Here is a 16,979-nt window from a genome sequence, read left to right on the forward strand (position 1 = left end):
TACAGCGAGTGGAGGATTGAAGATTGAAGACTTTCCAAGGACTCAAGTACCTACAGGACTAAAACAGGGTAAAACAGGGAATTTACAAGGCACTTACAGGGTATTTACAGGTGGTTACAAGTACACCATTCATTGCTGAAGCACAGGTGCAGGTACTACAGGGTACCCACAGGTCCTATATACCATTTTCGCAGGGTTTGGTAGCCATTTGGGGTTACTATCTTGCATTACAGGGTCAAAACAGGGCACTTACAGGTCTAGACAGGGTGCAAGACTGGACAGTTCAGACTTTGAAATCCAGCAGAAGAATTTTCTGTCCTAAACCTGTTATAGCGTGCTATAGCTCATCTCGAAGAGGGCAATCTTAGCTTCAATTCGCACAAAAAAGTTCTGAAATCGGAGCTTCCTAGCCAAAGTTATAGCCGTTTTATTGACAGGGGGTACTGCAGGAGTGCACTAATATGGCAGGACATAAAGGCAAAAATAAGGTCCAGGAGGATTATGCTCAGCAAATCAGGGATTCCATGATGGATAGCACACTTCAAGAGAACCCTGAAGAGCTTCAACAACAAGGAGAAGTCAGTTTACTCAATGATACTTTGTGTGCCCATGAACAAAGACATAGGGAACGACATGAGGCCATTTTGTCAAGAATGGAGCAAACGGTTTTATCTACTGATCAAACGAAGTCTTCCATTGATAAGTTGGTGGATTCAACTACTCAAACCAAGGCTTCCATTGATAAGTTAGTAGAATCTAATGCTCAACTTATGGCACAATTTTCTCAATTAATGCAGTTGCAAATGGGATCAAGAGAAGCCAATGAGAGGGCTTGTTCAAACAGTAGCCTTTCAGTCCCACTTCAGCCATCCAACCAAAATGGTCATGGAAATGGGATCATTGGAAGAAGAGGCATTCCAAATAGTTAGTATGAAGTAGGAGAAGCTTCACAAAGGCATGATGACTATTTGGGCAGTTTGAATGGGGCTAATACTCAAGCTTTTGGACTGCATACTCAAAATTCCAGGGGTACTTTACCAACAGGAAGATTACATGGTAATTCTCAGCCACTTGTTGGAAGATTTCAGTCTCAATTTGGAGGTTCTGTACTTGGAAATCCTGATCAGCCAATTTTGGGACAGCAACCCTTTCATGAAAGAGAATTCAATGACAAAATTGTTTTAGCCAAATTTAATGGCCAGTCATCTTCACCATCAGAATTAGAGGAATGGACCTCTAAGATGGAGTCTTACTTTGATATTTACCCTAAAACTAATGATATAAAGATTCAATTTGCTTCCTTGCATCTAGAAGGATTTGCCCATACTTGGTGGAGGTATATCAAGAAAGAGAATGTACTTATTGAGAATTGGGAAGCTTTCAAGGCACTTATGGCTGAAGTCTTTGTTTCGCCTCTTGAAAAAGAGAAGCTAGCACGGAGATGGTATGGTTTGGAACAAAGGGGCCTAAGTGTAAGAGAGTATACAAACCAATTCCTCAACTTGAACATGTATGTGGAAAGCATCAGTGATGAGGCCAAGCTTCACAAGTTTATGTATGGTTTAGAGCCATCTTTGTCAGCTGATGTTATGGCGCAAAATCCTACTTCACTTTTCAAGGCTATTGAGCTTGCGGAGCGCTATGGAAGAAAGTATAGGAAAGAGTCTTCATTTCAGCCAAGTTATGGACAGCCAAGGATTGTTTTAAAGCAGGGACAAGTTGGTAACATTTATGGCAGCAATCATATGCCTAGTGGGAGCTTATGGGTACCAACTTATCCTCCATTCAATGCTTTTAGGTCTCAAAGTAATTTCAGGACAGCAAACAATCCAAAGGTTGAATTTAAGCAGGGTGACAACAAGCCTAAGTCCACTTCAACTAATACAAATCCCAAATCTATTCCCATGGATCTTTACAAGGAAAGGAAGGACAAGGGCTTATGTTTCAAGTGTGGAGAAAAGTATACACCTGATCATGCTTCAAAGTGTGTATACAAAAATGTCAAGCCAAAGCTTTAGAGTATGCTAGTTTTTGAGGACTTTGAAGATGACATAGATGAAGCTAATGCAGTGGCAATCAATGCTGAAAATGAAGATTTTGAGGAGGACGTTGGACAGGAGTACTTTTATGATCCAGCCGACTCTTTTCCTTTTGATCCAGGTGGAGATGTTCCATTTGACCCTGGTGAATCTTGTGATGAGTCGCTTGTTGCCACTAATTGTTCTATCTCTATGGATGCTTGGACGGGATCTAAGAGCCCTAATACACTTCGTATGAAGGGAAGCATATATGGAAAGCCAGTGTTCATCCTAATAGATAGTGGCAGTACTCACAGTTTTGTCAATAAGTCCATCATGGACAAGTTAAATTGTGTTCCCACAGACTTACAGCAGCCCATTAAAGTACAAGTGGCTAATGGTGAAGAGGAAATCAGCATACAGATTTGCCCACAGGTTTCTTTGCAGTAGCTGGCTGAAAATTTTGAAGTCAAAGTAAATCTAATCACTTTGGAAATGGCGCCCATAGATATTGTACTTGGTTGTGATTGGTTGATGACATTAGGAAGGATCACTATGGATTTCTCATAGTTATATATGGAGTTTATCTCTAATGTATAGCTCATCCATTTACAGAAAATTCCTAGTAGATCTAATTTTCAGCTTATCACCATTCAACAACTCAAGAGAGATTACAAGAAGCGCTCACAAATATTTGTTTTGCATTTGAACAAGGAAACACAGGATCAGCCCAATAGTTCAGCAAACCATCCAGCCTTGATAGCTCTTCTTGAGGAGTATAGAGATTTGTTTGAAGTACCTACTTCATTGCCTCTTAAGAGAGCAGTGGATCACCCCATTGATTTGGAACCCAACTCAAAGACAATCAATAAGCCACCTTACAGATTATCAAAATGTGAACGAGAGGAAGTAGCCAAGCAAATCAAAGAGCTTCTTGAAATGGGATTCATTGAACCAAGTTCTTCACCTTGTGCATCTCCAGTCCTGTTAGTCAAAAAGAAAGATGGATCTTTCAGAATGTGCATTGACTACAGGGATCTCAATAAGATAACAGTGAAGAACAGGTATCCTATACCTAGAATTGATGATTTGCTTGATGAGCTTAAGGGGGCTCGATTCTTTACGAAGATTGATTTGAGATCAGGGTATCATCAGATTTGCATGCATGAGGATGATGAGTCAAGACTGCTTTTAGGACTGATCGTGGGCTCTATCATTTCTTGGTGATGCCATTTGGGCTTACAAACGCTCCAGCTACCTTTCAAAGCCTAATGAATAAGATCTTGCAACCTTTCCTCTTTCAGTTTGTCTTGGTGTTCTTTGATGACATTTTGATCTATAGCAAGACTTTACAAGATCACTTGGCACATATGAGGAAGGTTTTTGATGTGTTGAGACATCATAGGTTTTTTGCTAAGGAGAAGAAGTGCTCTTTCATACAGACTGAAGTGGAATACTTGGGACATATAGTCAGTGAAAAAGGAATACAGGTTGATCCCAAGAAGGTGCAATGCATAAGAGATTGGCCAACACCTACTACTACTACCTCTCTTAGAGGATTTCTTGGTCTATCTTCATTCTATCGCCGATTTATAAAGCATTATGCGGCAATTGCAGCTTCTTTGACTGACAGGTTGAAGAAGGAGGCTTTCTTTTGGGATGCTCTTGCAGATAGCAGCTTCAACCAGTTAAACGAACTACTTACTTCTGCTCCTATCTTAGTATGCTCGGATTTCTACAAAGAGTTTATTATACAGTGTGATGCTAGTGGCCGTGGCATTGGGGCTGTTTTGCTTCAGGAGCATGGAGTAATTGCATTTGAGAGCCGTAAGCTTACAGATAAGGAGATGGCCATGAATGTTTATGACCAGGAAATGTTAGCTATCCTGCATGCAATCAAGAAATGGCACCATTACTTATATGGTAGCCGATTCAGAGTACATAGTGATCATCGGGTACTCAAGCATTTCCTTACTCAGTCAAATCTCACTTCAAAGCAACGTCGATGGGTAGCTACATTACAGAATTATGACTTTGATATCACTCATACAAGGGGCAAAGATAACATAGTGGCTGATTCTCTTTCTCGTATGTGGGCCTGCAAAGTGTCAGCCATGACAAAACAACATAATGATTGGATTGAAGAACTACAGGAGGCCTATCTTTTAGATGAGGAATTCAGCCAAATCTAGTTTCAGAAATTACAGCAAGGTCTTATGGAAGAAAACTCGCATTACCAGCTTAAAAATGGTATTATTTGGTGGAAAGGCAAGATTGTTATTCCCTCTACTTCTTCTTTCAAGCGAAAAATTATGGAGGAGTTACATTCTTCGCCTTTAGCTGGACACTTGGGAGTTTTCAAGACTTATGACAGGATCAGCAAAAGCTTTTATTGGAAAGGACTGTGGAAAGATGTCAAGGACTTCGTTATGAAGTGTATGCCTTGTCAGCAAAATAAGGATAGCACCCATAAGCTAGGAGGTTTGTTACAGCCATTGCCTATTCCTATGGGTAAATGGACTCATATTACTATGGACTTTATCACCAGCTTACCTACTACTAAGAAGGGGTGGAATAGTATTTATGTGGTGGTTGACAGACTCACCAAAGCAGCTCATTTTATCCCAACAAAAATTCAGTTTACTGCTTCTCAAGTGGCCAACCAGTTTATGGAGCATATTTTTAGACTACATGGATTACCGCAAGTGATTGTCCATGATAGGGACTCAAAGTTTATGAGTAATTTCTGGCAAGCGGTATTTACATCTATGGGCACTAAGTTAGCTCCATCTACGGCTTATCATCCTCAAATTGATGGACAGACATAGAGAGTTAATAAATGGTTGGAAACTTATCTTCGCCATTTTTGCTATGATGTCCAAACCTCATGGGATTCTTGGTTACACCTGGCTGAGTTTGCTTACAACAATTCCACTCATGCGAGCATAGGAGTTTCACCCTTTGAGGCTTTGTATGGTTACAAGGTGCCCTTATCCACAGTCATCTTTAATGAAAAGATCAATCCTCATGGGAAGGAGGAGTTGGAAAGAATGCAGACCCTTCTTCAGCAATGCAAGGTGAATCTAAGAAATGCTCAAGATCAAATGAAGATGTATGCTGATGAGAAGAGGAGGCCTTTAGAGTTCCAAGAAGGAGAGCTGGTTTTGTTGAAAGTGCCCAAATCCAAGTACTCGACGTTAAAAGATGGATCCAGTAATAAGATTGCCCACAGGTTTTATGGCCCTTACAGGATCCTTAAGCAGATTGGAGATTTGGCATACAAACTAGAGCTTCCCTCTTCTACAAAGATTCATAACGTCTTCCATGTTAGTCAGCTCAAGCCCTATTATGGTGATCCAGTGGATATAGTTGATGAGTTGCCACCTATTGATGAAGATGGTCTTGTTCAGTACATCCCAGAGGCTGTTATAGGTCAACGCGAAAAGAAGCTTCGATCGCGTTCTATTGTGGAATACTTGATCAAATGGAGAGGTTTACCAACTGAAGAGGCTTCTTGGAGACCTGATTTTATATTGGATGAGTATCCATACTTGCGGGAGACATTGGTGGCTGAAGCCTATTGCTTATGGAGCTAGTAATGATGCAGACTGGTTCAAGACAGCACGCTGTTTTAGAAAAGTTTTTATCGTACCTAATTTTCAGAATTAAGCTATATATATGGGCTTAAAGTACTCTTCAAGAGCTTCGTTTTGATATATGGTATATCTCATTTAGACACTTCTATCAAAAGTTATGGCAGATTTGGTCTAGCGGGGACTGTTTATTCAGCAAGCTGTCTACTTTCTTCTGGGACTATTTGTTGAAGACTTTATGGCTCCATTTGCTTCTGAAGTATTTCAAATCATGTATATAGTTGGGCCTTACTTCCATTCTTCAAATTCAGCTCTTGTAATAGTCATTCTTCATTCATTTTTCATTTGTAAAGCTGTAAAATAGAGTAGTACTCTGTTCTATCCATCTCCTTTTTTAGTTGTTTCTCGGTTTGTTTTTTAGGACAAAAACTTTTGGGAAGGGATGGATTGTAAGAAGCTAGGAATAACAAATAAGTGTTAGTAATGTTGATATTATGCCATGTCACACTGACATTGGTATAAAAGGAGAGAAAATGTAAATTTTCATATCTTTTTGACACATTAATACAATTACAATCTTTCTCTCCCTTCTGGCTCACAGCTTTTATGGCTTCCCCTTCTTTCGTGTCTTTCTCTCTCTAAATCTAGTCTTTCTCTCTCCTCGTCACTCCTATTCTCTCTCTTCCTGCAATCTTTCTCTCTCCCCTCTGTAGTCTTCTCTCTCCTCTTTCTCTCTCCTTGGTTCTCTCTCTGACAAGAATAAAAAATAGCTCATTTACTATTTTAAAAATATTTTAAGGCTAAAATTAGGCTTAAATTTTAGGAAAAATCACCAAAAATAAGATTTGCCCCTATGATATGATTAGGGGGATTGGTGGATGGATTGCATTGCAGGTATAAGTCCCATTTTTGGTGATTTATTATCATTTTAAAATCAACTTTTGGCTTAAAAATATTTTATAAATAACAAATGAGTTTCAAAAATTATTAAAAATTTATTTTTTTCAAAGGTTAATATATTTATGAATTTTTTTTATCTTTTTTTCATAAGTATAAGGCTTGCTATGAGTTTGATCAATTTATGCTCAGAAAATCAGAAAATCATAAGTGTTGTGACTGAAATTAATGGTGTAAAACCCGTAAAACACGCGAAATAGGGGGAAATTGGGTGTTTTTGAGATATAAATGAAAAATATAGTAAGACACACCAACTAAATTTGTGTTTTTGCTACAAATGAACTTAAGGGCCACATCCCACAGCTCATTTTGTATTTTCAGTTATTTAATATTGCAAAAAATACAAGAAAAATAGGAAAAATGAAAAAAATAGGGAAAAAATGGATTTTGAGTGCCAAAAATTAAGGAAAAATAAGAACCATATTTGTGAATGTTTGGGGGGTCTGAAGTATAAGGTTTAGCCTTAGTTTAGCCTTACCTTTATATTTTTGTGAGTTTTTATTGCTTTTTATACAATAAAAACCTAGAAATGATCATAGCATTATCACATACTTTACTCTAATAGTGATCATTACTCTAAAGCTTGAAAATCCTTTAAAAATGAAGCATTTTAAATATAGTTAAAAAACACTTAAGAAAAAATAGGACTTGCCTCCATACATCGTGGTAAAGAGGATTGGTGGCATCCAGTAACCCCCGTAATCACGCCATATAAATAAGTTCTATTTTTAACCATTTTCAAGCTTATTTTTAGTGTAACAATATTTAAAAAATAGCAAATGATTTAAAATTTTTTCAAAAAGAATTTTAATTTTTTCAAAGTTTGAGATATCTATAAAATTTTAACAAGTGTAAGATATAATTAACATTAAAGGTTATAACATTATCACATAGTTGAATCTCGTAATGAGCATTACTCTAAAGTTGAAAATTCATAGAAAAATAAAATATTTTAATTTTAGTTTAAAAAATTGAAAAAAATTTAAAATATTCGATATTATGTAAATAGGGAGATTTAGCCATGGCTAGAACCTCTTATTTGCATTATATTAAATATTTATCATTCTTTATACTTTTTTGGATACTCTTAATTAATATGGCATGATATAAAGATTGTTAGCTAGTTTAGAGTGTTACTTAATAGAAAGATCATTATAGGTAGCTTAGAGTATCTTAAGCATAGTAAGGCTTGAATTTTTTTTTGCTAGTCCTTAGTTATTTTTTCTACCTATCATTACATAATTTGGATCTAGAAGATATTATCTTTTTGAAGAGATATTGCATTAGTACATCTTTGCTACATAAATTCTGTCTTTTTTAAGAGCTTTAAAAATATACAAGAGGTATTGAATAGTTATACATTTTTGAGATAATATAATATTTTTATCATTTTTTCTAATTATTCTATCAATTTTAAAAAATATGTAAGATTATAAAAGCTATAGAATAAATGAGATATATAATCACAAGGATTATTTTTATTGATAATTTTTTTTGTAAAATATGAGGTATATTACATTTGAAGAAAGATATACAATGATAGTATTAATAGTATAGTGATGCTTTTAATCCTAAAATCAATATGTATCAGAATCAAAGTTTTGAGAGGAAGAAATAGAGTTAAGTTCTTTATATTTCTTCCTATAGATCAAAGGGAGAGATCTCGAGAGACTGCTAAGTATATGATAATATAGATAGCATCATCTCATGATATCAAGTCACCATTCATGTATTGAAATTTGATAGTGTTACTAAGAATTGTAGTCAAGGATATTAAAATCTACTAGTGCTATTAAGAACCATGGTTGAGGGTATTATGAAAAAAGGGCTCCCAAGAGTTAATATCAAGACTTAGTAAAAAGTTGTATTCTTCATATTCTTCATAGAATCTTGCACACATGAGATCCTTTCAATCTTAAAGTGGATATGATGCAGAGTGTCATCAATACTTTTATTTGTTGCTAAGTCAATCTTTTTTATATTTTAGTAGACTAAAAGCTTATAAATAATAAAAATTAAGAAAAGAAAAAGGTTTACCAATAGTACCAGGATTATTTGAATCAATACTTTTTGTCTCTCACAAATCAAAGTGCTTCTTTTCTTCTAATCATAATATACTACCCTTGTCTTATCCATCAGTGCTAAGTTAAAAAGTTGACATTACAACACAACATAATAAAGGTTTTATATTTTCAAGTACCAAGATCAAGGTGAATCTTTTCATTTTCAGTTCTATTAACTTGAGGTTCATTCTTAGTATAATTATCCCTATCAATTTTTGTTAATATCATGAGTCTCTTTTAATCAAATTTTTATGAATCAAATTGAAAAGATAAAAGAAAAAACCTATATTTGATTGAAATAAAATCTTACCAAATGGATGACTTGAAGGACGAAGTAAATATACGGATTGGATGTCTTGACCCACTTAGATCTATCGAAAACTGATAAGATGATCTCGTTTCAGGTCCATATTAGTCGATATCTTTGTAGTTAAGTCATCAAGTGGTGATGGTCCTCTAGGCAGAGACTCTTTTAAGTGTTGATCACCTTTTTGAAGGTTTGGGAAAGGAGACAAAGGAAGACCAAAGCACATTGGTGATAAGTATCTTATGTTATTTTGATGAGAAAATTTATGACACAATAATATAATCTTCTTGGAGAACTAAGAAACAAGGAGAAGAGGAGAGAACGATAGTTCAAATTACTGTAGACGAAAAAATAAACATGATTTTGGTGGGAAAACGTGATAGCAAAATATTTAACCATTCAAAAAGAAAAAATAATGATCGAAAAGTGACCCCTTGGTATGAGTTAATATCTTTAGGCATTTAATAGCTGATCTCTTAAATAAATAATATTTTTTATTAATCACATTTAAATAATAAAAATTAAAAGATTCAATATTTTAAGACCTCAACTAATTAACAATAGCTTAATCATTTTCTTACAAGTACTTTTTTTGAAGGGTTTTGATCCTAATGTGGTTTGCTCTCTCATGCTTTTCGTAGGTAGCAAATTGCAATCTATTCGCCTTTCGACCTAGTTAAGATAGCTCTTTTAGAGTAGGACGTCACATTTGTTTGTCGTTAGGACGTCATATTTATAGTCGACATATAATGGGTCGTCAGGCATGACTCACGCCTCGACTCTTAACACGATGACAAAGTATTATGATGAGAGCCTAGAGCATCGTTTCCTGAAGGGATGCAAGGAAAGAGTGTGCCGTTTTGGGGTGTGGGAGTGTCAAATTGATCGCAGCCAGCACAACGTCGTGATTCTATCTCGTGATATTGCACTTACACTGTCTGTCTTGTCCTGCATTTGCGAGGGCGGAGGGGTGGGGTGTAATTGATCAGTTACAGCCAGCACGAGGTGGTGATTGCCTGCCGTGCAGTAATTATACTGCACTACTGTTGCTTCACGCATATTTTGCGAGGGCGGACGTGCAATTAGGGTGACGTAAAAATGAGAGGGCTTCGACTCAGGAAGAAGGACAGCGATCGCAAATCGCCAAGAATGAGCTGTTTCAGGTCGTTGTTCAAACGACGTCCACCGACCAGTCCGACGGATATGGACGATGACGGAGGCCGGCGGCCATTAATTTACAACTGGGCGGCGAATGCGATTCCGAGGTCGACTCCCCGGGAGGTTGTCACGTCGAGCGGGAGCAGCCAGTGTGCGAGTGCCAATTCGACGGACGTGACGATGGAGGAGCTGATAGATGCGCTTCCGTCGATGACGAAGCCGGCAGCCTCGACAGGGCGGACCGTCATGTACGCCGTGGACGACGATGCATTCTCGACGGTGCCGACCGAGTACGCCGACGCCAACGAAGACTTCGAGAGCAGCTCGGACGAGGAGGCGGAATGCGCTGACGAGGAGTCGGCATTGCTGGAGGAAGCGCTGGCGGGCCGTCCCCGACCGCTGGGCCGGGCCACCACGGAGGACGTCGCCCAGCAGCTGGCGGAGATGGACCGAATGATGGACCTTCAGGCGCCGTTCCCCACGTCCCCCACCATCCACGACATCATCCTCCACCTCGAGAGCGGCCGCTTCGGCCCCAACGTCGTCCCCGCCGAGCTCATGAAGAAGCGCGGCACCGACATGAACGACTTCTTCATCGAGGCCACCGACGACCAGCTCCAGGTCAGTTCAGTAGGTGGTGTTGCCCAAAAAAATTATTTTAAAAAATCCCCATTCGAGTGTTGGAAAGCATGGGAGAGAAAAAAAAACGAGTAAAAAATATCCTTAATAATTAAACATGTAGAAAAAAAATTAAAATTTTAGAAAAGACTAGAAATTTCGTATACTACAAGTGATGATATGCTAACTTATTTGCCATCCAATGTTAACTAATCACGCACTAATGGAGTGTTGGAAAATTGTCTTTTTATAAATAAAAATGGGAGGCCGTTGTTCTTGAAAAAATATAATTTTTTTTTTCAAAAACAAGAAAAACTACAGAGTACTAATGATGATGTGAAAAAGTCAAATTTATTTCCAATAGTTAAAAATTGAATTTTTTTTTGGCAATAAGTGTACTTGAATTGATGATAAGCTGCATGTGTAAAGAGGAAGAGGTTGAAATATGACGAGGTCTGGGGAATAAAATAGTCAATCTTATAATTAAAATATCCCAAAAAGAGCCATGAATTCCAACCAAATTTTTTGGAAATTTGGTTAAGAAAAAACACATAGTAAAGGATGGTTTTCTATGAACATTGCTCTAGATTCTCGAGTGCCTCCTCTTGAAGGCCCGCAAGAACTACTTCAAATGGCGTGCTATCGCCCAAATGAAGGGTGATGATGAATGGTTCAATCCCAGCAAAAACTACATCACTTACACTAGTAGGAAAGTTCGCGGGTAAGTATATTGCTAAACTTTTGACTACCTACCAATGTCATGGTAAAACTCTATTGCTAACTCTCATAAGAAGTTTTTGGCATTTTCCCACTATAATTCTCACATTATGAATATATACCAACACTATGAGCTTTTGTAACGGAGAGATCGCATACCTAGCTAGGTGGGGGTGGTGGCAGGGGATATGGCTTGGCAACCCCTTGCCCCCACCTACACCTAGCTAGGTATGTGGTGCATCTTGCGCAGAAGCTCATGATTTTGAACACTTTATAGAAAAACAAGGGAAAAGAAGCTTGTTCTCAATTGAACTGGAAAAACCCTAAAACTTGTAATGTAAGGGCAAGGCAAACTTCCAACTAGGAGTTTAGGATTCCAACAGATACAAATACACTAAAATGACAAATTTTTTTGCTCCGAGCACCGATGAGGTGTACAAAATTTAGAGCACCCACGAGGGACGAAGATATTGACGGTTGGAGGGGTGGATTTGTTTGTGTGGTTGCAGTCGCGACGGCTCAGAGAGGTGGACCATGCCATTCACGCCGATTGTGCCGGGGGTGGGGGCGGGGCCAGGGGACGAGGGGAGGCGGCTGCGCGACCTATCCCGGGACGGCATCCCGAACCCGCTGCGGATGAAGGTGTGGCTGGCCATCTCGCGGGCGGGCGAGAGGATGAATGCCAGGACGCGGTACATGTGGAAGCACCTGGCCACGCAGGCGGAGTACTCGGCGGCGGCCACGGCGGCGAAACCGGCGGCGGTGGAGACGGCGCGGGCCATCCGGGAGGCCGCCTACGGGGGCACGTTCCCCACGCACAAGTGGCTGGGCAAGGTCGACGGCGATGGCCCCCGCGCCCTGGAACGCGTCCTGCTGGCCTACTCACAGTACAACCCCAGGGTGGGCTACTGCCCCGGCATGAACTACGTGGCCGGCATGATGCTCATCTCCATGCAGCAGCGCGAGCGCGAGGCCTTCTGGATGATGGTCGCCCTCCTCCAAGATTTCCTCCTCCCCGACTATTACGAGGCCCTCCACGGCTGCCGAGCCGAGCTCCGTGTATTCAAGGTTATATATTTATATATTCTCTCTCTCTCTCTCTCTCTCTCTCTCATTCATTTACTATTTTATATATTACTAAATCTTCCTAGACAAAATTACCAACAACAACATTCAGGCTCTCTCTCTCTCTCTCTTAACCCTTATTTATTTATTATTTTATATATTACTAAATCTTCCTAAACAAAATTACCATCAATAATAATATTCAAGGACCAACTTGCATACATAACTTGGTCACTCAATTTTCAACCCCCTCCTCTTTTATTATCTATGCCTTACAAGAATAGTCATATTTTAAAACAATCATATTGCTGGCAATTCCTAGACAAAATCAATCCCTTTTTTTATGTATTTCCTGAAAGAATTATTAGCACAAAAAATAATATTACCAAATGTTCCTAGACAAAATCACCCAAAAATTTATTTCAGGGTAAAAGTTACATACATAGCCAGCTCACTCAACCCTCTCCTTTTACTATATATTCCTAAAAGAATAAGTATTATAAAGATTAATATTGCAACAAGTATTCCTAAAGAAAATCAACCCCTCCTAATTCTAAACATTTTCTAAAATAATTATCAACATAAAAACTAATATTACTGGAGAATTTGCCAAGAAACAAGAAGATTTGCACATATCTTAGTTGCCCACAATGCCCTTTATATAGTCTTCAAGAAAAAAATGAATGAGAAATGCACACAAATCACCCCCTCCTTATTATATATTCCTTAAAAGAATTATTATTATTATTATTATAAAAATGATATTACTAACCATTCCTAGATGAAATCAACTTCTCCTTATATGAATCTTCTATAATCATATTATCAACACAGAAAATAATTTTCCAATTACCAAAAAATAAGAAAATTTCTACATATCTTAGACTTCCAAAGTTTCCCAAAATGCCCTTTACATAGCCTTTAGCGAGAAAAAAGATTACAGAGAAATGTAAAGAAATCACCACCTCCTTTTTATATATTCCAAAATTAGCCCCTCCTTCTTTTATATTTTCCAAAATCATATTAGTTTACCCTTTCAAACCATCGAAAAGAATAAAAGACTTTTGAATGGCCTCTAAAAATAAGAAAAAAAATTCGATGAACACACTCAATTATTATTAGTTTACCCTTTTAGAATAAGTTTTTGGCATTTTTCCATATTGCAAAAAGAAAACTTTTCCACTGTTTTTCTCTTTAGTATCCAACATCATGAGCTTTTACTAGAGAGGCATTATGTACCTAGCTAAGTGTGATTGGGGTGAGGGGTTGTCGGTCCCTGCGGCACCTCCCTTCTCCCAACCACATTTGGCTCAGTGTGCAGTCCCTTCCGATGAGAAGCCCACGATGTTGTGCTAAATTCACAACAAGCGAGAATTTGTCTAAAACTTCGAGTGTTTTGCGCAATATTAGTGATTGATTATCATTAATTTGTGAGGCTTTTGTTTGTGCATCCACGTAATACCTTCCAAATTGTGTCCGAATTGAACGTTATAATATGTATATATACGAATTATTAGGATCTCTTGCGGAGACGTTTTCCGAAGGTGGCGAACCACTTGGACAAGCTACAGTGTCCACCAGGGTTGGGCATCGAGCTGCTGATGACGGAGTGGTTCGCGTGCCTGTGGGCGAGCCTGCTGCCGTCGGAGACGTGCATGCGCATCTACGACGTGCTGTTCAGCGAGGGCTTCTTCATCATGTACGGGGTGGGGCTGGCCATCTTCGGCTTGTGCGAGGGCCCCCTCCTCGACTGCGACAACTACGTCGCTGCGGCGTCCCTCCTCAAGAAGGCCTCCCGCGGCCTGTTCAACCCCGACGCCCTCCTCGCCAGCGCCATCCACGAGCTCACCACCTTCGTCTCCCCCCTCACCTCCCAGATCATTCAAGCCCGTGCACAATTGATTTGAGCGCCCCCCCCCCGCCGCCAAATCGATGACATATTCATTCTCTATCAACCAATCAATCGCAACACCACCACCTGTTGATACGATCGTATTATCAAGACAACCTCTATCAACGGCCAGGTGATTCTAAGTAAGGTGGACATGCAGCACCACCAGCATTTGATCCATCAAGACAACCTCTATCAACGGCCAGGTAATTCTAAGTAAGGTGATCATCATCCCACTCAACTCTCTACAAGGATATTGCTCCTAAGTCTTTCTTTTGCTCATAGATCTTGCTCCTCCATCTCCCTAATTATTCTAAGACATCACAACCTTGCCCTCTAATCACCCTCTCCACATACACAACCCACACCCTAATTACTCTCTCATCGTGCCATCACCCTCTCCTCAAATATAACATCCCCTTATTGCCCTCGTACCCTCTACCCCTTTCACCTTCTCTAGAAAGATGACACATCTTGCCCTCTCATCACCCTCTCCACAAAGACAAACACACCAAAATTATTCTCACCACCATGTCTCGACTCACCCTTGAATCTACAACCATATTATGAAGTGACACTACAATCATAACCAACACCCTCCATATTAACACACACAATGATTGGAGAGACACATGGACCATTTGTGCTTGCCCCTCCATTCCTAGTTCACCTTTCAAGTTATCATATATCCTTATTAGATACACTAGCTTTGCCCACCCTTGTGGGACCTCTTGAAGCCATCGCCTCTACTCATCATCCTCTACACTAGTAATCATGTCACAAACTATGTCAACACAATTAAAGATCATCATCAAACTAACAAATTAGGTTAAGATAGGGCTCATATTTGAATTTCATAGCATAATTCAAAGAAAATTCGAAATCTTCATCCATATAAAATATAGGTTAAGATATGCCTCATGTAAAGAATTTATAAATATGAAATTCAATGACATACATACACAAGTTGATAATCCAATTTGAATATAATTTCTATGTCAAAAACTCGAAAACAAAATCACAATAGTGTTCAATAAGTCTTTTTATTTCCAATTAATACTATTGGATTTAAAAGACAAACATCATATAATCATAGTTTCAAGACAAATTTACCAAGATATCTCTATATTCTAAAGTAAAGCATTGATTTTGTTGTCTATAAGTAACCCTTAAAAAAAAAGATGTTGCATAAGAATCTTCTTGTGACCTTAACACCTAGCCTGGTTTAAAAAGACTATTCTACTCTAGACCATCCTTACATAACGTTACAATATACCTACCTATTATAACTATTCTGCAATTTGTACTATATGCGCCTCATATATAATGTCAAAATTACCAAGGGGATCATTTGAGAGCTAATGCTATCATAAGTAGGAGCTACATATATATGAATGCTATTATGTTTGTGAGAGTACATAATAATAAACCGTTGATGTGGGATGAATTGTTGGAGATCACTTAAGACTTATCTTAACCTAGATAATACTTTAGCCATTCAATTTTAGCAACCAGAACTACCATGAACTTCCCTTCTAGACATCATTCATAGTTAAGTTCCAATCCTACCAGGATGCTTAATAACTCTCATATTCATATTAGTACAAAACTAGTTCTTTGTAAGGGCATCATGTAAAGTGATGGCCATCTCAAGTTCATAAGCACACCTATAACGATCCACTCAAAAGGCACACATTCACAAAGAGATAGTGATACAATATAAAGAGGCTCTAAAATAATTTCTTTGAACAAAATGTCCTTACAAGTTGGCACATATTAATGTTTAGCTTGAATACTAATACTTCAAAGGGTATTTTCCCATGTGCTACATTTAGATATTTGTGTGCAAAACAGTAGAGTAACATAAAATGTTACAAGAACTGCATCAAAATGTCAAGGTGTTTCAATCATATTATCGAATGTCATGTCACATATTAGTACACCTAGAGCTAACCATAGAGGTTGTAGCCAACAAGTGTGAAATAGAAGTGTTACATTGATGGGACTTATCAAGGAAATAATATGATCATACATGGTGCCATCATCAACTATTTTAGATGACACTATGATGATTGCTAATTTTCCCTTCCTTCACATCATGTGAGCCTCGTTAAACCAAAGAAAGAGTCAAAGATATCATCAGAAAGAAGTTGGATGTTGCCACCCAATCTTACTAAGTCTATAGAGGAAAGACACCCTTCTCTACATAGAAGAATTAGTGATGTCTGCATGTGGATTATGTGATCAAATATAGTATATATTGTAAATTTGTTTCATACAACAACATGTACATGACAATGATTAAAGCTCTAATCTCCGAATCCCCTTGAGCACACAAAAACTTCTTTGTTAAAAAAAAATCTAAGTAAAAATTAGCCATATTTGTATAGACTCTTTAGTAATTAAATTTTTCTTTAACTTGTTCTATTAGCCTTTGCATTTTATCAAAAGCCTAACAATATTCTTGGATCTTTGGTAACTTCAAGATATCTCTATAAATCCTTTTTTACAATTCAAGTTAGATTTATTTTAGAACTTCATGATATCCATTTAGATATTCTTTTATGACTTAAATTAGTGTTATTTTAATAT

General features: G+C 38.1%; 1 protein-coding gene across 1 annotated transcript; it reads left to right on the forward strand.

The window, feature by feature from the left end:
• Positions 1-9,840: 9,840 nt before the first annotated feature.
• LOC148010388 (uncharacterized) lies at positions 9,841-16,774 on the forward strand. The gene is made up of 4 exons (XM_087672113.1): positions 9,841-10,717; positions 11,302-11,435; positions 11,941-12,499; positions 14,014-16,774. The coding sequence occupies exons 1-4, from the start codon at positions 10,037-10,039 to the stop codon at positions 14,401-14,403; spliced, it is 1,764 nt and encodes a 587-aa protein (XP_087528239.1). The 5' UTR covers positions 9,841-10,036; the 3' UTR covers positions 14,404-16,774.
• Positions 16,775-16,979: the final 205 nt, after the last annotated feature.

The sequence above is a fragment of the Lygodium microphyllum genome, chromosome 29 (genome assembly GCF_053477565.2).
Source record: "Lygodium microphyllum isolate KBCC chromosome 29, Lygodium_microphyllum_v1.1.10, whole genome shotgun sequence".
In the NCBI taxonomy this organism is placed as follows: Eukaryota; Viridiplantae; Streptophyta; class Polypodiopsida; order Schizaeales; family Lygodiaceae; genus Lygodium; species Lygodium microphyllum.

Coding starts and splice junctions, on each gene's coding strand:
- LOC148010388 (XM_087672113.1), top strand. CDS start 10,037: ATGAGAGGGCTTCGACTCAGGAAGAAGGACAGCGATCGCAAATCGCCA. Junction 10,718..11,301: donor CCACCGACGACCAGCTCCAG/GTCAGTTCAGTA, acceptor ACATTGCTCTAG/ATTCTCGAGTGCCTCCTCTT. Junction 11,436..11,940: donor ACTAGTAGGAAAGTTCGCGG/GTAAGTATATTG, acceptor GTGTGGTTGCAG/TCGCGACGGCTCAGAGAGGT.